Source organism: Squalius cephalus (assembly GCF_949319135.1).
Source record: "Squalius cephalus genome assembly, chromosome: 16".
In the NCBI taxonomy this organism is placed as follows: Eukaryota; Metazoa; Chordata; class Actinopteri; order Cypriniformes; family Leuciscidae; genus Squalius; species Squalius cephalus.
Genome location: NC_137137.1, coordinates 22,719,615 through 22,740,813, shown reverse-complemented (window position 1 = coordinate 22,740,813; position 21,199 = coordinate 22,719,615). Strand labels below are relative to the sequence as shown.

The 21,199-nt window shown below is 33.8% G+C and overlaps 2 protein-coding genes and 2 long non-coding RNA genes across 4 annotated transcripts in view; 3 read left to right on the top strand and 1 right to left on the bottom strand.

Moving 5' to 3' along the window:
- LOC307173587 (H-2 class II histocompatibility antigen, E-S beta chain-like) overlaps nt 1-21,199 on the top strand; it is a 136,581-nt gene that overhangs the window by 101,868 nt on the left and 13,514 nt on the right. The gene's annotated exons all lie outside the window — the stretch shown is intronic.
- On the top strand, nt 1,986-21,139 carry LOC307173591 (HLA class II histocompatibility antigen, DP alpha 1 chain-like). The gene is made up of 4 exons (XM_079896816.1): nt 1,986-2,099; nt 19,118-19,363; nt 19,989-20,273; nt 20,409-21,139. The coding sequence occupies exons 1-4, from the start codon at nt 2,042-2,044 to the stop codon at nt 20,528-20,530; spliced, it is 711 nt and encodes a 236-aa protein (XP_079752942.1). The 5' UTR covers nt 1,986-2,041; the 3' UTR covers nt 20,531-21,139.
- LOC307173596 lies at nt 3,732-7,831 on the bottom strand. The gene is made up of 4 exons (XR_013823882.1): nt 7,583-7,831; nt 7,221-7,279; nt 6,865-6,974; nt 3,732-5,323 (listed from the first exon to the last, which is right to left on the bottom strand). It is a non-coding gene; the product is annotated as an uncharacterized lncRNA (long non-coding RNA).
- LOC307173599 lies at nt 17,650-18,596 on the top strand. The gene is made up of 2 exons (XR_013823885.1): nt 17,650-18,059; nt 18,295-18,596. It is a non-coding gene; the product is annotated as an uncharacterized lncRNA (long non-coding RNA).

Below are 21,199 nucleotides of genomic sequence, written 5' to 3'. Positions count from 1 at the left end.
CTAACTTTTCTTAACTATGAACTTCAATTAATGCAATTACATGTTCATGCTTGGTGATGCCCATCTTGAAGCTGTACTCAGGGTTTCAGCTGTGACCTCCACCAGGGTAAACGTGCCTCAGTTATGTGAGCAGAAGCGCTTGCAGGTGTCTGGCAAGAAATAGAATAGTGTGCAAATGTATTCAGGGATTGCATCACTGCAAGGTTGTCAGTTCAGTGCAAAGTTTTTATAATTTATTTATTTAAGTTAAAATAATATTAGGAGAAAATATTTGTAATAAATGTTATATATATATATATATATATATATATATATATATATATATATATATATATATATATATATATATAGCGTATATATATACTGCTGTTTAAATTTTTTGTTAAGTATGATAAAAATATGTTAGTAATATAATTTGAAGTAAATGAGAGCTAACATCTCAGCAAATAAAGTAAATTTCCAGAAATATTGAGCTTTCTTGTGCATGAATGTTAAAATGACCCTCCTATGAGATATCAATCACAGCAATAGAAATATAATTATATTTTGACATAACCTGCCCCAGAGCAGGTGTGGAGCGTAAGTTATGTTGATGAACACCGCTAAAAGCAGAGCCACTTTCATGGTGCCTAAAAACCAGGGTTGGCGTAAGCCGCTAACTAAACTGAAACAAACCTGGCTAGCCACCTAAACCAGCTTCATAGTTGGTTTAGGTTTAAACCAGCTTCATAGTTTAAGTTATTATTATTGGCAGTGATGGGTATTTGTAATTATTGAAGATAAGGTTAAAGAGTTTTCTTTCCTTGTCCTGGGATCAGCAGAATGGTTGTGAGGTTAATATTGCTGATTGTATAGTCACTGGAATAGGACAAAATATCTATGTGTCATACATAATAACTATGTGTCATATGTCTTCTTGATTATAGTAAATGAATGTATCAACTGCTCAAATGTACAAATGTATCTTTATTTAGCTTTGCTTACTGTGCTGAACTCTGCTCTTATGTAGAACCTCGTGGAACTCAGATGCTCAAATAAATAAAATAAATAAACAGGCCAGTAAATAAAACACAATTTTTGTGAAACTTCTTTGATAAAATCTTTGATAAAATTCTTTGTTAAAATTGGTAACATAACATTTTGATATTCTGCAAGGTGTATGTAATCTTTTTACCACAGCTGTACATTTATTGCCAAAAGTGGCTGTTTCATGGCACTAAAGAGCTCAACAACAACAATTAAAACAGTTGGTCACTGCAAAACATTTACTATAATATTAAATATAATTTATGTGTTGCTTGCAAGAAAATATTTAGCCAAAATTCATGGCCAATTCTAAATGGATGTCAAAAGAGAAAAATGCTCTTTGCATCTATAATGGTGTAGTTACAGCATCTACCAGGAGGTGCTACCTGGATCATGCTAACCAGCAAAACGTTGACTCTTTGGATGCTGCTGGCTGAATTATTACTTACAAACTATATATATATATAAAAAAAAAAAATTTGCAGTAAAAAAAAATTTGTTACAAATACATTTAAATTAAAACTGAATCTATAAATGTGCATTACACAATACAAATTAAACCTTGGTTAGTAAACTTTGAACTCATGCTTTAGGTTTTTAAGACAGGATAAAGAACTGACTTGTTCACAGCACACTGCCCCAGCAAGTTTTTTTTTTTTTTTTTTTTCAGGTTTGGCCATTGCATAAGTCATGTTTTCACATGACCTTGCTGTAAACTCTTCAACAAACATTTAAAACCAGCAGCTCCTATTATAACAAAAACAACAACATTGCATTTGCATTTTACAATAAAAGTTACGGTGAAATAATAAACCCAGCATGTCTTTTACAGAGTAACATTAGATAAGGATAGAGTGACTGGACTGAAACTTTCATTCTACCTAGATACAGCAATGTCACAGTGTGAGTCAAACTTTGAGTGGATGATGCAAAAGCCCTGAAGGAGGGAGTAAGACTTTCTTTCTTTCACCTCAAGTTAAATATCTGTCTGATGTTTGTTTGACTCTCTATCAAGATGGAGCTGTACATAATCATTCTTGCCCTTACCGTTGTTTTCTCAACTGATGCTGAATGTAAGTTAATTTTCTTTTGTTGTCATTTTGGTACTGTTTTGATTAGTGATCAACTTGAAACTGATCACTTGTAATAATGCTAACTGTTCATTCAAAACCTGCTTGTGCATTTATTAGGGTTGTAAATGTTTCCTTTCACACTACCGACATCAGATAATTGTCATATGATCGGAATATTTGGTTTATTAATGTTTTACTCACTTTGGTACTATTTTCCACAAATAAGTTAAAACAATTCCGAAACTCTCTGTACAAAACTTTAAATGCCATGACGTGAATAATCTTCCATAAATTGTAAATAGTAATTTCAACAATGAATTAACAATTTAATTAATTAAATAGTAATGCAATAAAATGCAAGATGCATGTTGCATTACTCCCCGTCTAGGATTGGGAGCAAGTAACAAAATAAAAATTATTAATGGAAAATTAACAATCAATGGAGAGGAACAGGATATACCGATATTTTGCCCCAAAAATCAACAGCACAACCGGATAAATGCAAAACAAATGCACATTTAACTGAACAAAGAGGAAATAAAAGAGATCAATAACTTCAGGGGAAAAGCACAGCCAAAACAACAAACAAAAATGTAAATAGTAATGCAGGAAATATTTAAATAACTAAAAGTGAAAGGAATTTGTGCTCTGCATTTCACCCATCCAAGTGCACACACACAGCAGTGAGTATTGAACACACACACACACACACACACACACACACACACACACACACACACACACACACCAGCCTGATCTCACACACGAAACGTAGCCTACATATTTAGACGTAAATAAAAACGATCCAATTCGTATATATATATTTACGTATTATAGTGACTTTTACGTATCATATGGACGTTATTTCAGGTTCGATACGTATCTATATTTACGTATTACAACTTAAAATACGTATAGATTCAACGTATATCCATAAATGCATGACAGCCTGGTCTCATTGTTAATACGTAATTTTCAAAGATAGAAAACGTACGTTTTATAGATAAATGGAAGATCCCTTAACCCCACTCCCAAACCTAAACATAAAGTTAGCAGCTACCCATTTTATACAGAATATAAAAAGGACAAAACGTACAGAGATGTGTGGGAAATGGCAATTTTATTAACAATATAACATTAAAAGATTTTTTTAGCAGCTAATCCTACTCCTACCCCTAAACCTACCCATAACAATTTCTTAAAACTACATAGGCTACAATTATGAAGAAAAATTACAACATACGTGTAATCACAATAATTTATTTATTGCGAACATGTCAAAACCGGTATCAAAAGTCGTTCACATGACGATGTGTTGCAGTCACAGTCCTCTCTTTCAGTATAATAGTTTTGAATGAGGTACAGAGCAGAATTTAAGTTATTAATCCAAGAAAATGTTAATCCGGCTTCGCTCTGTGTGAAGGCGCGCGCGCTTCTCCATTTCAAATGTAGTTTACCGACTGAAATACGGCATGTCGCAATCTGTGGCGAGAGCCAATGAGCGTTTGATATCACTGCCGTAAAACATGTTGTAACGCTTCTTGAGGGCGCAATTTTTGAATTTGAATCCATCACGAGCGCGGAATTTGACGGTTACAGACTGCGCTGCTGAAAGCCTGTGAAATGGAGATGAAGATCACTCACTGGATAAAGGGCTGAATTTGGATCTCTTTCTTGCAAACGTATGGATTCTAAAGATTTGGATTATCAAGCTAATAAAATTGATGTCTTTTGTGAATTTATGTTGGGTTTTGGTGTATTATTGTTCTATTGGAGAAAACGCATTTTGTGTCTCACTGTAAATAAACTAAATATTACAAAATGGTTAAACGATTAAATAAGGTATTTTTAAGGTTTTAAAGTGTATTCTTGTGTAACTGCATGTAGGCTAATCCTTCGAAACGAGTTTGCAGCAGAAGGCACGAACAGAGCGAATGGTTATTAGCCTATTTCTTGAGTAAACTGCATTTAATAATAATAAATGCGACTGAAAACGTAATTGATAAGACATTTGAATGCAATAGAGTCAAAACATTAATGCCACGATTTTAATATGCATAAATAAGAATACGTACAAATATGTACGTCGGTAGAGTTGTTCATACGTAAATAATTTACGTTTTTGTGCTGTTAATACGTAAATATTTTACGTTTTAGAGCTGTAAATGGGTGGTTGACATGACGTGGCCTTTTTTTGGTCCAATGCAGCCGCGGCGCTACCATTGGGCCCGGGTGGGCCTGGGCCCACCCATTTTAGGTCCGGGCCCATCCATTTTCTACACAGCAAAATCAGCAGTGCTAATTCAACACCTATAGAGTTAAATTCAACACTTTAAAAGTGTCTATATTGGTCCACACTAGATCGAGTTAAAACTACACTTTTCAAAGTGTTAAATATTTAAGAGTTGCAGCAACTCTCTAAATAGTTAACATTTAACACTAGTCAACACTGGTTAGTGTTGAATTTACCCAACACCAGTGCGTAGTGTCAAAATTTAACACCAAATGTGTGTTTTTCTTTCAACACTACCGAGTTGTTGCCATATTAACACTACATAAGATGTAAAGTTTAACATAAAATGCAACTCTTGTAGAATTGACCTGTATTGATTTGTAATACTATTAGGAATCAATTTATACATTTCAGGAGTGTTAAATTTGACTCAAATTGAGTTTGTATTTATGAGATGTGCTTTTTGACAAAAGGAATCTTTTCAGAAATAAAAGCAAAGCATTTAACCTATTGATAACATTGAATGCACATCAAAACAATCCAGAAAGTTAAATTGTAACCTCAGTCTGGGATCATAGTAGAATTCTGTTCATTGTAAAATTAAAAATAAAGGCAAAATGCAAACAGTTGTTTTAACAAACTAGTTTTTATTAACGAACAAGTCCCTTTACATCATAGGTTAACTTTTAAAATAAATGAAGGCAAAATATAGCCATTTCTGTCATCAGAATTATGTGAAAGCTGCTCATCAAATGATCTAATACTTAAAGTCCTGTACATGTCAGTGAATGTAAGTCCTGTGTCAGTGAAGTTGAGTCAATACCTTCGACTTTAGTACCACAACAACATTCAACAGATGAAAAACAGTTGCAGGATATGAGTGGATCAGTTGTGTCCAGTTGCTAAAAGTAAAGTTCAGTGCATAGTTGTTTCACAGAGCAGGAAAGGCTGTGCAGATCCAACTTTCTCAAAATCCTGGAGTGCTGGTTCCCTAGACAACACAAAACCAGACCATTTACAATTAATACTATTTGTGTTTTATAAATACATCAAATTTATGGTGGAAAAAGTTCAATCATCTTGGACTTTCGTGACTCAAACAATAAACAATTTTGGTTAGATTAAGGTTAGATTGAATTGACTTATTTCCAAGTAAATTAAAGACTTAATTCATCCAAAAATGTCAATTCTGTCATTATTCACCCTTATGTTGTTCCAAACCAGTAAGAGTTTTGCTCATCTTCGAAACACTTAAAGGGATAATTCGGCTAAAAATGATATTAAACCCATGATTTACTCGCCCTCAAGCCGTTTGAGATGCATGTCAATCTTTTTTCAGACGAACACATTTTCAGCTATTTTAGAAAATGTCTTAGATCTTTCAGTGGTTATAATGTGAAGTAATGGGGTCCACCTCCTTCAAGTCCCAAAATGTGCATGCATCCTTCACAAAAGTAATCCATCCGGCTCCAGGGGGATAAACGAAGGCCTTCTGAGGGTAATCTGTGCGGTTTTGTCGTAAAAATATACATATTTAAAACTTTATAAACGAAAATAACTTGCTTCCGGTAGCGGTCGACGCGCGTTCACGGAGATGGATGCTGGCGTATGACGTAGGACGTAGCGTAGAAAGCGTCGTGACGTAGAACGAACGTGACAGCGCAGCCAGTAAATATGTATATTTTTATGACAAAACCGCACGGATTACCCTCAGAAGGCCTTCGTTTATCCCCCTGGAGCCGGATGGATTACTTTTGTGAAGGATGCATGCACATTTTGGGACTTGAAGGAGGTGGACCCCATTACTTCACATTATAACCACTGAAAGATCTAAGACATTTTCTAAAATAACTGAAAATGTGTTCGTCTGATAAAAGATTGACATGTGAATCTCAAACGGCTTGAGGGCGAGTAAATCATGGGTTAAATATAATTTTTGCCGAACTATCCCTTTAAGATATTTTTTATAAAATCTAAGAGATTTCTGTCCCTTCATCGACAGCCTATTCAACTATCACTTCCAAAGCCACGGAAAGGTATAAAGGAAATCATAAGTAATCCATGTGACTCAAGTGGTTTAACTTCAAAAATTTTTATGAAGCAACAAGAGTGCTTTGTTTGCACGAAAAAACAACAACAAAAAAACTCAACTTTATTTACAAATTATTAATCTTCGATGCACGCTCACTTAACAACGCATGTTGGAAATTAATATTTTATAAATTAAGTAGTAAATGTTTTGTTGCTGCAAACACAGCACTTGTGTAGTTTAATAAAATGTATGTTAAACCACTGGAGTCGCATGGAGTACTTTAATGATGTACCTTTACACCTTTCTGGGGCTTGAACGTGGTATTTGCGTGGACTGTCAATGGAGGGACAGGAAGCTCTCAGATTTCATTAAAAATATCCTCATTTGTGTTGTGAAGATGAAATAAGGTCTTACATGTTTGGAACGAGATGAGGGTAAGTAATGACATAATTTCCATTTGTAGGTAAACTAACCCTTTAGGAATAAATTTAGACACGCACCTTAAGAAATCTCACTAAATAGTCAGCTGATGGAAGAATCTTTGTTCCCTTCTTGTGGCTTTGTGATGTTGGAGGCAGGTGATGGGCAGAGATTTCCCAGTCAGTTGAGTCTAAAATTAAAAAGCAAGAAAACATCTACCTGTCAAATCATGAAAACAATTGGTTTGAAAACTAATTTTATTTAAGGAAAAGGGGGGGAAAATTACTTTTGTAAAGTAATTTGACAGGACAAATTCAAAATGAGTGTTATGAAACACAAAAAATCTAGTTACCAAATAGCAACAAAGCTATGATTATTTTTTTATGTTTATACACATGATTATCTCATAATGTTATCTGTAAAATCTGACCCTCACCAGGTTCTAGTCTGTACAGTCTTTAAAGACCAGCCACTTGGTGCAGCATGGAAATGCTCCTAGAAAACACAAATAGCAAAAACAATACATTTAAACATGAAAGCATATCCAAACATCAACCAAAATTGAATCTGAAAAATAAATTTCATTAACATTAATCTTAAAGAATTACTTACACATTCTAAGAAAAATAGTTTTTCAGTTAACGTTAGGTTTCAGTTAAGATATGTTAGGTGTGCTGGCAAACGAGAGTAAAAGATAGTTTGAGGATAAATACATTATGATATTTGCACATCACAAATATTGTCATAAAACAAAATAACATTATAAAATACGTATTGTAAATGAGTTAAAACACTTACTTAGTGTTTTCACCGTTAAACTCCGTGCAAACTCCGTGTCTGCACTGCGTCACAACTCGAGTCGAAGATGCAGGGCATAACGTTAGTCTGTGAGAAAGGTTTAGGCGCGCACATCACATAAATATCGTTATAAAACAATATAATGCCATGTTGTAAATTAGGTTAAAAACACTTACTTTCGGTGTTTTTCCTGTTAACGTTACAAGCAAACCTTCTCGTCGTCAGCTGCGTATTGAGTCCAAGATGTCACCTTTGAGAAAGGTTTCGGCTCGTTTAAGCGCGCAGAGCATTTAAATATTGCTATAAATCAATATGTTATAAAATACATATTGTAAATTAGATAAAACACTTACTTTGGTAGTTTCTCTGTTTAAAAGCAACCTCATCCTGGTCTGGTCTGGTCTGGTCTGGTCTGCATCGCGCGTCAATGAAAATGCCTTTCTGAGAACGGTTTAGCCGTTCACACAGCACATAAATATTGTAATAAAACAATATAATGTAATAAAATGTTATAAAAATGCATATATAAATGCGATAAAACACGTAATATCTGCGTTTTCCCTCCTCGTATGCCTTGCATCGCGAGTCAAAGAAAATGGCGTCTGTGAAAAAAGTTCCAGGTCGTTTCGTTGCGCCCAGCGCGTAAATGTCCCGGATGTAACTAATTACACTCTCTCAGTGTTCTTTAGATGTAACCAAATTTAACTCTACATATTTTCACCAGCCAGAGTGTGCGGTTTACACTAGCAGTGTTAATCCCTTGAAATTCAACACCAGAAAATTAACTCTTTACTCTAAAAGTGCTTAACACCAGGATTTCAACACTGGAGATTTTGCTGTGTACTATGGTTTTGTACGTTTCTTCATTCGGATCTATTTGCGATCCATTCCATTCTAAACAAACAACGCAGTTTACATGCTTCGTCCTTGTTACATTATTCATTAAGATAATAATTAATAACGCATAATTATCAGTGAACTTGATAAATGTTGCAGATATGTTTTACTATGCATGCAAACAAATGCCTTTCAACTTATGCGTGCAAAATTCAGAATAAAATGAATGTGCAGCAATTTGTACAAATAGAGAGTCTGTAGGCCTACAATATGTGTTGTAGCCATTAAATAAGCTCATTTAGTTTAATATTTGTTAAAATATTATAATGTTATTTTTTCATCTATGTTGATTATGAAAAGTGAACGCACGGCACGAGTAAGATAGGATGCGCAATATATCGAGAGATGTGGGTCAGACATGATTTTGACCACTTTTCGTTTTGTATAAATTGTATCTTAATTTTAATAATTTTTTTTATCAACCAATTTCCAATTGGATTTAATAAATAAGAAGAAACGATAGCAGACAATAAAATCATGGAGGCGCCCGCGCGCTCACTTGCATTGCTCGTGAACAGGAGCGCATCTCATCCTAACATAACGAAACGTAATTTAAATTAAATTAAATTGTAATTGTTTTTAAAAAAGCAGCAAAAAAATTCCGTTTTTTTTTTTTTAAACCTATGCTAATTACGCATTAAATTCAGGTAGGCTAGTGAGTAGCGGTCCTCAGTGCCGCAGAAAAGCGCTGAAACGGAGATGAAGGGGAACCTTTTTTTTTTTTTTTTTGGCTTATTTTAACTGGCCCATCCAGTTTTCTGGAGGCCCACCTACAATCAAAATCCTGGCGCCGCTAGTGGTCCAATGTGTCAATGTTAAGTAAATTATAGAAAAATATATCAAAAACTGTGGTGATATTGTTCAGAAAGTGCTGTTTTATATGGACATACAGAGCATTCATGGGTTTAATCTTCCATTTTTTCACAATTTTCAGCCAAACCAGAATAAGCTCATATGGCGTGACTGTCCCAAGCACATTTCACAAATTTAGATTTTGAATAAAAACAAGAAAATGAATTCATTTTCTGTTTATTCAATCATATATTGATATCCCAGATGTCTACTTGTGAGTCTGCTTGACTAAAAGTTCAGGCATAATATTTTGAAGCAGCCCTTAACTAAAACATGTTGTCCCGAAAATGGATATCATAAGGTGTGACGCCATATTCCTTTTTTTAAACGGGCAATTGTTTGGAGACCTTTGGGGTGTGGGGGTCCTCCTTCTTTCAGGAGGAAGAACAGCACCTCAGAAGGACACTGAAAGTTACAATGTGAGTTTTCTCTCTTCATGTTTTAAAAAAAATCAAGTATATCCGGCACTCCTGCTTCAGTTCCCTTTTGCGCTGTCTTTTGGTGTGACTCATTTTACACAAAAATGCCCAAATGAAATTACTTTTCAGTCAAAATTACCTTTAAAACTATATTGTCATATTGTAGTTAGCATGGTTCTAGCATGTTAGCATAAAAGCACATTGCTTAATGTCATGCTAAGTACATGAAACCTCATATAGTGTGACACAAAATCATAAGGTGTGACGGGGTTTTCTTGTCACACCATATGATTATTTTGTCACACTATATGATATGAATTGCATTTAAATACGTAAATAATGCTCTTAGATACATATTTTGTAACTAATAGTTAAGTTTATTGAATATTTTGTCCTTTTAACACATTTTGATACTATATTATGAACACATTTAATATCTATACACCAACTCAATTTGGTGAATCCCTACTATCCCATTTTCAAGCTGAATCCATATTAAACTACAGCATTTTGTCACTCAAATGTTTCCCTTTATTTATTTATTTATTTATTTTTTCAGTTTGAGGTAGATTTCAGTAGATGGCGAGATATGGTGAATACAGAAAGAACAAGGAAATGATACATTAGCTTGCTGTTCGGTCATTGTTTTACTCATCATCATTTTGAAATTAATTTATGCATTAAATTAAAAAAAAATGTTCAATGATTTACTATAAAGATTATTAGAATTCATGTAGTTAATATTCAGCAGATTAAAATAAAAAGTGCAACATCAAATGAATACAGTAAGTGGATTAATGAATGTGTCATAAACATATGATTCTTTGCTACTTTGAGTAGAACTCACTGTTTTAAACAATTTTGTGATTTTTGCTGTAACTGAAACAATGATTCACTTGTCAAACTAAGTTGGGTTGTTTGTTAAATGCAGCTAATACAGATTTTTGCATACGGATTGTTGTGTGGTGTGACATCATATGGCGTGACACCATGTCATTTGGTGTGACATTCAGAATTTTGAAAGATATTAAGGCTTTTTGGTTATTAATCATAAAATCATCAATGTGACAGATGGGGAATAGTGCCAGCAAAGGTAACAAGCATTTTGGTACTTTTATAACAAGGTATTCCCAAATTAATTTGAAGTATATTGAAAGATTACAAGTAAACGTCTGTCTATGAGTGATGATAAAGTAAAATAATGCAAAATGTAACATATTTGCACATAAGAAATGCTATACTTTTATATAGTAATCATAAAGAATCTGGATAAATTGACTTACATTAACCACATTATACCCCTTTTTAATTTAATACACAATAACATTCATGTCACACCATATGACATTTTTAGTCACTAAGACAGTAAACTAGTGAATAAATGTACATTTCAGGACAAAATCTACAAGACCACATATATATTTGGAAATATAAGTGTTGGTAGAATATAACCCAATGAGTTCCATGACTTACATTTGAGTTTTTTTTTTAAACTTTTTTTTAGCCAAATATGTCAACCACCCAAATACGTCAGTATTATACGTTTCTGTGTGTATAAAATGTAAGTAAATGTACGTATGGTAGAATTACACTTTACGTAAAAATACACACGTATTCTCATGAGATCACGTTGCAGCCACACAAACACACACACACACACACACACACACCCACACCGTGAACACACCCCTGAAGCAGTGGGCAGCCGTTTTTCCTGGGGGTTTGGTGCCTTACTCAATGGCACCTCAGTTGTGGAGAAGGAGAGTGGAAGAGAGTGCTGTTCATGGCGACCTTAGAGTTACAAGTCTGAAAATAAGAAACCTAAAACTTCCTCAACTCCTTATCAAAACATAAACAGGAGACTATCAGAATTACAAAATTTGGCATATTTACATACAACGTATTTACAAGCGAATTAATGAAATCGACAAACAACAATTGATTCACTTTCAAAGAAAACACATCACACACCCAAAGTCTACAAGGCTGTAGTATGGTTTTATGGTAGTATGGTGTTGAGAGGAGGGTGTTTTTTGTGTCCATGCTAATTCCGTCCACTTTAAAATAAGGTCACATCACTCAAATATATTCACAAGAAGAAAGTTACTGAATTGTTGATATTGAATTTATTAATTTAATTGGTGAAGCACATTAGTGAGCACTGCCGTAAAGGTCGCAATTAACTTCAAGTGAAATCAAATAACTTACTTGTGTGACAATTTTGAACAAAATCTGGCTAAATAGTATGGCATCAAAGTACTGCAAGAGTGATTCGAGAGCGATTTGAGAGCAGAAGGCTGGTTCAGTCGGTACAGTTTCTCCAGAGCAGTCGCATGAGGTGTGATGACTACACAGCTGTTTCACTATTGGTCAGACTCACTGACAACAATGATGACATCAACAGTCTTTTTTTGCAAATGTAACAAGGTTTATTGGCAATATTAAAATACAATAACATTACTGAAGTGGTTGAAGATGAAAAGGAAACAAGCAACATAACAGACCTTAAGGTTCCCTTATCCTGCATACTGGCAATGGCTCTGCTAAGAGGTGCACACCCTCAATCACACAAAGAAACTAACTCTTACTTCAAATCCTAAAGCAAAGTGAGACTAAATTAAACCATCAGTTATGCCCCAACCTTACGATATTAAACCACACATAAGATGAATGGAACCCTGTTGTCATTTTGGCTGGAAAAAAAAAGAAAGAAAAAGAGACCAAAGAAAACAATATCACAATCAATTCAATCACCCAACACTTCAGTACACCAAACACAATTTAACATTGAAGTTGTCTCTTAGGAATTCCCACTAGGCCACTAACATTCTCAATAACAGTAATCGGCAATCATGCATCATCCATAAAAATAAATAAAAATAATAATAATAATAATACAATTTATGATTACCATATAACAAATGTTAATTATCATTCACACAAATGTGTATCATGTAACACAAATGTTACATCATCAAACATACAATACCCATACTCCACTATAAAAAGACAAAAAAAAAAACAACATCCCAAATTCAGCTCTGTGTGTCAGGGTTATGTTTGTTTAGTTTGGTTTTTGATATGTTTCCCTGTTCTGTTTATGTCTGAGTTTGATATCTTCTAATCAGTTTATTAGTTCAGGTGTGTTTTGTTAATCTGTCTTGTTAACTCCCCTTGTTTTCCATGTATATGAGCCCTCTTCTGTCTGTTCTTGGTCAAGCTTTAGTTAACTTCATGGGTATGTGGTATGTTTCTATTGTTCTATTATAAGTCTCCTGAAGATATCTCCTTCATCATGCACTTTAATACAGCCACATCTCGTGACACTGTGCTTCTCACTAACAAACAACTGGTCTGCATTATGAATGTGTTAACGAAGCGGGGTCATTTTCAGTGATTGCAATTGGTTGCTTGGTTGAAATTGTGAAAAATAAAATAAAATACACCAACATTAGGGCTATGCTAAACATTGTGTTTAATTAAACTGACCATAAGTTATGCTAGCACCACAAATGTAAAACATAATCGGCCAGCTTTTTATTAGCCTTATAAATCTCTCTCTATATATATCTCTCTCTATATATATCTCTCTCTCTATATATCTCTCTCTCTCTATATCTCTCTCTCTCTCTCTCTATCTCTCTCTCTCTCTCTCTCTCTCTCTCTCTCTCTCTCTCTCTCTCTCTCTCTCTCTCTCTCTCTCACATTAAATACAAAACAATATAAAAATAAATAGGAAATAAAAACCTCACCGATGTTATGATACAGTAATTTATAAACACAGACTCAATGGAAAAATGTACCTGTGGCAATATTTTTGCACATCGCAAAATACGTAGCAATACATACATATCACTGCAGTTTCCAAGAGAAATTAACACTGGAGGCAGTAAAATAGCAAGATTATAATTACAAGGCAGTCACTGGTAAGTGGCTGAGATGAAAGCACAAGATGATGTAGCTAATGAAATAATCGTTAATTGACAAATTCAAAACAATGCAAGACCAGGGAGGGACTAACAGAAAGTGAAGGCTTAAGTAGAAGGGCAAACAAAGGAGCTGACGAGATGCTTAACAAACACACCTGAACTGAGGAATCAAATCAGTCTGTAAAAACGGAGAGAATGAAGAAGAATGGAACTAATTAACACACTAGAAGTTTAACAAAGAAACATATACTTGAACAGAACAAGAATGAGAAAGAAACTCAAAATATGACCAAGGCAGATTATTGATTAAAGACTTGTTTTCACGCAGCTCCTTGCACAATATTATATTATGACCTCAAAACACTTTTTACCATAGTGAATGATTTGTAAACAAATACATTTTGGAGTTTGTATCACTTAACACTGTTGGGTAGGTTAAGGGTTTATTGTAGGCGTTGTGTTATTTTAGTGCCACTCACCAGACATTTCAATTCAGAACTACGGTGATAAGTACAAAAACCAACATAATAAAACGTTGCCATATTCATGTACATCTATTCCAGAAAAAAACTAAACACACCTTTAGCGTCACTCACTGGACATTTCACATTGAAACTGTCGCGAAATGTATTTTGCTTTTTGCAAAAATGTGGTCACAGATAGGTTTTTCTGTAATCACCCTGGGCTGTAATTAACATATAGCAAAAAGAAAGTACACAATACTAAAAACCATTAAATATACTTAACGAATTAATTAAAGTAATGAATCACTTGGCCTAGCTTGCTATGGAGGAAGAGAATGTTACTGATCGACTGCGGTGAACTTAATTTGTTGACTCCTTTCTTGTTATATGCACTGTAAAAAATAATTCTGTGGCTTAGTAAATATTAAAGAAATTTTTAACTTTATTAACTTAATAAAATCTCTGAATATCGTTTATTTGATTGTTTGAGTTAAACATACCAAAATAATTGAGTAAAAATCCAACAGTTAATTTTATCTCAAATTTACAGATATATTTAAGTTTTTTTCAATAAAATGATTTAGTATTTGACTAACCAATTATTTCTTTATAATATACTTAATATATTTGTGAAATTTCTATCAAAATATTCGAGAATGTTGAATTAAACTGATCTGTTTCAAGAAACAAAAAAATTACTTAATTCAAATCAATATTATTAATATATTTAACACACTCTTAAAATTGAGTAAGTTTACTCAATTAAAACAACGCACCCCTCCCCCACCCTCTGACGTGACGACAGCTCAGCGGTTGGTTGAGTGAGCGCGGGCTGTTTGAACCGTATGGAGGTAGATTTGTGTCTTTATTATTCAATCAAAAAAAAGGTTGCTTCAATCAAAAAATATATTTTCAATCAAAAAAACCCGTTTCAATCAAAGAAAAAAAGTGTTTGAATGCAAAAATATATTTGAGACTCAAAAAAATGCATTTGAACACTATTTTTTTTTGCTTGAAAATGTTTTTTTTGATAGAAGTGAAGGTTTTTTTGTTTGAAGCAACTTTTTTGATTGAAGTATTGTTGTTTTGTGTTTGGGCCATATTATGGGTAGGACATTTGTGTCTTTATAATTCAATCAAAAAAGAAGTTGCTTCAAACAAACAAAACATATTTTCAATAAAAAAATCACTTCAATCAAAAAATAAACCTTTTCAATCATAGAAAAAATGTTTTTGAATGCAAAAAAATATTTGAGATTCAAAAAATTGCACTTGAACACTTTTTTTTTGATTGAAAATGTTTTCTTTGATTGAAGTAATCTTTTTTGTGTTTGGACCATGTTATGGGTAGGACATTTGTGTCTTAATTATTCAATCCCAAAAAAGTTGCTTCAATCAAAAAAAAAACATTTTCAATCAAAAAAAAATAATTTCAATCAAAGAAAAAACTGTTTAAATGCAAAAAAAAAAAAAATCATTTGAAGTGTTTTTTTTTTATTGAACTTTCTTTTTTTTTGAATGAAGTGAAAAAAGTTTTGAAGTCGTTTTTTTTTTAAATCATTTTGACACAAACGTACCGCAGTGGGGGCGGGTGCTTCCCCATTGGTCAGACATGCTTGAGTGACAAGTGTCTACACCAACGACGTCTTTCTGACAAGCAAGTCATGGTCGCCACTCGCCAGCGAGCCAGGAAGCAGTGGTGGAGTTGTTGGTAAGTAGATAAAACCGTATTAAAATGATTGGTGTCACGTTATTAGCCTACTCTGTTTGATATTTCGATTAAACATACAGCTTGCTAACTTAGCTCACGTTGACTAATTTGTGTGATGGTGTTAGATATCTGACGCCTCATATTGTCAGGCAGGCTAGCAGGGTGCGCTAACGGCTAATTGAATTGTTTATTTCACTTAAGTAACGTTACAGAGGCTTGCTATGTGCTTGTGCTATATTGTGTTATAATACGTAACGTCATTAGTGGTCAAACAACAGTCCACAGGCCAACTGTTGCCCACAGCGCTGCCTGTTTAGCAGCAACAGGTCATGCAGAGCCTGAGTCTATCTTCTCACACAGCCCACAGGATTACAGCTATTTGACCGTCCCGCTCTCTCTCTCGCTCACGGGTAGTGGTCTCCCCACCATCACAGTCAAATGCTCGCAGACACAGAGGCAGATGCTGTTATTTTGAGAGCGGGGCTTACATATGCCGTCCCGTACGGAAAATAATGTTGCATACCACCGGTAACATGAATATATATTCCGTTGCTCGGTGCGCAAACTAGCTGTGTCAGGCATTATTTATAAGTAGCCTAATGTCCTGCACAACTCCACATGGAAAACTGGCAGTTCAATGAAGTGATGCTTATTGTCTGACATAGTGTACAAGTAGTTACTAGCTTAAAGTATTGTGCCAATAATGATCCTTATTTAAGTTAGCAAGCTGTATGTTTAATCGAAATATCAAACAGAGTAGGCTAATAACGTGACACCAATCATTTTAATACGGTTTTATCTACTTACCAACAACTCCACCACTGCTTCCTGGCTCGCTGGCGAGTGGCGACCATGACTTGCTTGTCAGAAAGACGTCGTTGGTGTAGACACTTGTCACTCAAGCATGTCTGACCAATGGAGAAGCACCCGCCCCCACTGCGGTACGTTTGTGTCAAAATGATTTAAAAAAAAAACGACTTCAAAACTTTTTTCACTTCATTCAAAAAAAAAGAAAGTTCAATAAAAAAAAAACACTTCAAATGATTTTTTTTTTTTTTGCATTTAAACAGTTTTTTCTTTGATTGAAATTATTTTTTTTTGATTGAAAATGTTTTTTTTTTGATTGAAGCAACTTTTTTGGGATTGAATAATTAAGACACAAATGTCCTACCCATAACATGGTCCAAACACAAAAAAGATTACTTCAATCAAAGAAAACATTTTCAATCAAAAAAAAAGTGTTCAAGTGCAATTTTTTGAATCTCAAATATTTTTTTGCATTCAAAAACATTTTTTCTATGATTGAAAAGGTTTATTTTTTGATTGAAGTGATTTTTTTATTGAAAATATGTTTTGTTTGTTTGAAGCAACTTCTTTTTTGATTGAATTATAAAGACACAAATGTCCTACCCATAATATGGCCCAAACACAAAACAACAATACTTCAATCAAAAAAGTTGCTTCAAACAAAAAAACCTTCACTTCTATCAAAAAAAACATGTTCAAGCAAAAAAAAATAGTGTTCAAATGCATTTTTTTGAGTCTCAAATATATTTTTGCATTCAAACACTTTTTTTCTTTGATTGAAACGGGTTTTTTTGATTGAAAATATATTTTTTGATTGAAGCAACCTTTTTTTTGATTGAATAATAAAGACACAAATCTACCTCCATAGAACCATAGATATCATATATAAACGCTAGATGTCTTATGGCGCAGTCACTTCCGGCATCATCGTTCGGCCATCTTGTGACAGTGCTCTGTGCATTAAGGTGAATGATCAGCACGCACACAAATCCTCTTATCTCGCTGAAATCTTGACGGATTTACAAACGGTTTGGTTTCTTACAAACGTCATTACCGTGGCTATAATTCTTTCATATGGAAGTCAATTTGTATAATTTTTCATATGTATGCAGTTTCATAGCTACATCTCTGACGTTTATAACAAACCAAACCGTTTGAAAATCGGTAGAAAATTGAGCAAGTTATGGTTATTTAAAAGTACATGCACCATGTTACGAGTGAGCGAGCACCCTGTCGTAAGATGGCCGCCGTGTGCGGACGTCGACCTCCATTGGCCAGCAGCGCGGACGAGACATCTAGCCTTTATATATGATATCTATGGTTTGAACTCTCCAGTCTCCAGACAACAGCTCTCTTCTCAGCGTCGCAGATTTGGTGCATTTCCTCTGTGAAATTCAGGTTGGTGTATGTTTTATTTTATCTATAAAATCTTTACTGTGCTTTAAATCATATTTAATGCAAAACAACATACAGAGGCGTAATTTGACACCTAAAGGAGAGTCGCGCCTGTCTTTTTGCGTGATTGAAACGCTTTGCATAAACACACGACTTCATTCCTAATGATGATGAATATAATTATTATCATTTTGATGATAAAATGTCCTCAGAACTGTCACTGTTTGTTTATTGGCAGGTTGTGTCAGTCGCTCGCAGTATCTTTCGGCTGTGACTGAGTGAAACGCAGGACGGCGGTATGAAGTTCGAAGTTCACCCGCAGAGGCGAGTCCGTCTCCGGCGCGAGGACCAGCGCAGATTCGGTGGATATTGGATAACAGACTGGTTGATTACACTTGAATTAGGCTACCTGAATGTTTAAATATTTCATTTTTACTTGTTAAATAAGTTTAAATGCAGGCAATATTGTATACATATTAAAAACAGTCTAAAATGTGCTGTATTGCTGTACTCATTGAAAATAAAGGCCAATGTCATGTATACTGCTGGTTGTCTGGAGTACTATTTTACAAAGGTTTAGAGAAAATAAAAAAATTAATATTACTCATTAATAAAAACAGTTAATATTACTCATAAATATTGTTTTTTAAATGTTTAAATGTTAAATTATTTCTACTCGATTTTATTTGTTAATGTACCAGATGCAGTTACTCAGATTTACTTAATTTTTGTACTTGCATTTACTCAATTCATACAGTATATTTCATTGATTTCACAGCTTTAAAATTTACTCAATTTTTTTGAGTGTAAAAATGTTTCACCAATAAAATTGAGTAAATAATAGTTAAACTTTTTACAGTGTGGCAAATCGTGTGCAAAGGTAAAACCGCGGGATCCCAATGTAGCACTCCTCTGGGTGTATATCTGCAGTATAGGCCTACATAACGTGCCCTTCCAGTTTATGAACAATATAATCAAATATGCATTTTTTTCTCATCTATTCAATGTAACAAAATTGTCATCCCAGAGAATTAAGTTTTATGATACTCAATCTTTTTCAGTTGTTCATGAAGATTTCTCAATTGGAATATGCTCTGATACGGAAGCTGAAAAAATGTATGGATTTGATAATGAGGAGTTGTGGCATGCTGACTTTAATCAGAAGAAAGGAGTAGAAACATTACCTGATTTTGGAGATCCTTTATCATTTCCCGGATTTTATGAATTCAGTGTTGGAGAAACGACATTGTGCAGAAGTAATTTAGCCAAGGGAATTAAAGGTTTCAAGAGTCCACCGCCAGAAATGGGTAAGACATGAGAATGTGCTATGAAATTTTACATTTTTGAATGAATATCAACACTACATAAACAAATGATATGAGTAAAACCTTACATTTATGTTCACTTTGATGAAGATTTATTAAGTGCTTTATTAATGACTAAAATATATTCACAAATGCATAAATCATTGATAGGCTGATCTAATAACATAAATACAAAAGTCAACTTTTACACAATATCTGTGAGCCATTTTAAATTTGTTATAAAAGCTTAATAAAGATGCTTATTCATGGTTATTTTAATCAAAACCAACTGATTTATGCCATGATCCAGCAAAAATAGAATCTTATAATTATTAAGATTGATAGGTGTTGTGTTTATATTCTTTACTGTATTGCATAAACTCACTTTTCTTTAGTGATTAATGAACCCAAAAGGAACATAAATGTAAAGTTTTATGATGATGTGAACACTTAATCTGTCTGGAAAAATAAATGAAATTAGCTGCTGGATATAACATGAATCTAGTGTCATCAAGTTTTATAGTTTAGATAAAATCAAGATAAAGTTTATATAATTGAAATAAAGTTACAATATCTACATTTATTTGAATGAACTAATGAATTAATTAATAGTTATCTGTGATTCTAGATGCACCCGAGACTTCTATCTATCCAAAGGATGATGTACAGCTGGGTTTTAAAAACACTCTTATCTGTCATGTGACCGGCTTCTATCCTCCATCTGTCAGCATCTTATGGACTAAGAATAATGTTAATGTGACAGAGGACATTAGTTTAAGTCAGTACCGTCCGAGGAATGGTGGTACTTTTAACATCTTTTCCACTCTTAAGTTTACACCTGCAGAAGGAGACATTTACAGCTGCACTGTGAACCACAGAGCCCTCCAGGGTCAACCTCAGACCAAAACATGGGGTGAGTGTGAGTTTCAGATTGAATGCATGAACACTGCATTTCAGTACTCTTTCAGATCTTCATTCTGTTAAAATAATCTGTTCAGCTGTTATCATGTTGATGCATCTTCAAATATCCTCTTCATGCATTTTCTAGATGTTGATGTGGCCCTCCCAGGTGTTGGTCCAGCTGTGTTCTGTGGAGTAGGTCTGACTCTGGGGCTGCTGGGAGTCGCAGCGGGAACCTTCTTCCTCGTTAAAGGAAACAACTGCAACTGACTATGGAGTCATGGAAGAAAACTATGCAAAGGTCTCTTAATTGATTTGCAGCGAAGCAATTTAAAAACAATGCAATTGTGCACTTGTGTGTCACTCATGGCAGAAAACTATTGGTAATGTTAAAGATTGATAAATGCAAAAATTTGGAAGGTTTAAAAGACTTTAATTGAAATAAAAAGAAAAAAAAAAGTTAGTGGATATTACATTTACAGATCACTTTGCAATTTGTATAATAAGTATTTTAAAAACACTTTCTCAATGTTTTATTTCCTACTAGATGTAGTTTCTTTCTGGGTGAATTTAAGTCTTTCATGTAAAATTAAAACATATATAAATTAAACATACATTTGAAAATGAGGTAGACTTTATTATGTAACTTTTGTACTCATTACTATAAGTAAATATTGACCTTTTATGGCATCAAATAAAGTAGAATTAGAGCTGTTTGTATTTTCCTGTGTTCTGTTGATAAAAATAATCTAATAGATATCTTATATTATTTTATATGTGTCTGTAAAATCAGGCTTATTTCATGGTATGCAAAACCTCATTAAACACTTTACATTAAGGACTATGATACGTCTGTGTAATTGGGTCCCTAATTTTTATAAAACGTGGTAGCACTTTATTTTACAGTCCTGTACATACTATGTACTTATTATAGTAATA

What these genes read in the sequence shown, in the direction of transcription:
- LOC307173591 (XM_079896816.1), top strand. Translation starts at nt 2,042, where the DNA reads ATGGAGCTGTACATAATCATTCTTGCCCTTACCGTTGTTTTCTCAACT. An exon ending in GAGTCCACCGCCAGAAATGG is followed by an intron (nt 19,364 to 19,988) that starts GTAAGACATGAG and finishes CTGTGATTCTAG; the next exon opens with ATGCACCCGAGACTTCTATC. An exon ending in ACCTCAGACCAAAACATGGG is followed by an intron (nt 20,274 to 20,408) that starts GTGAGTGTGAGT and finishes TGCATTTTCTAG; the next exon opens with ATGTTGATGTGGCCCTCCCA.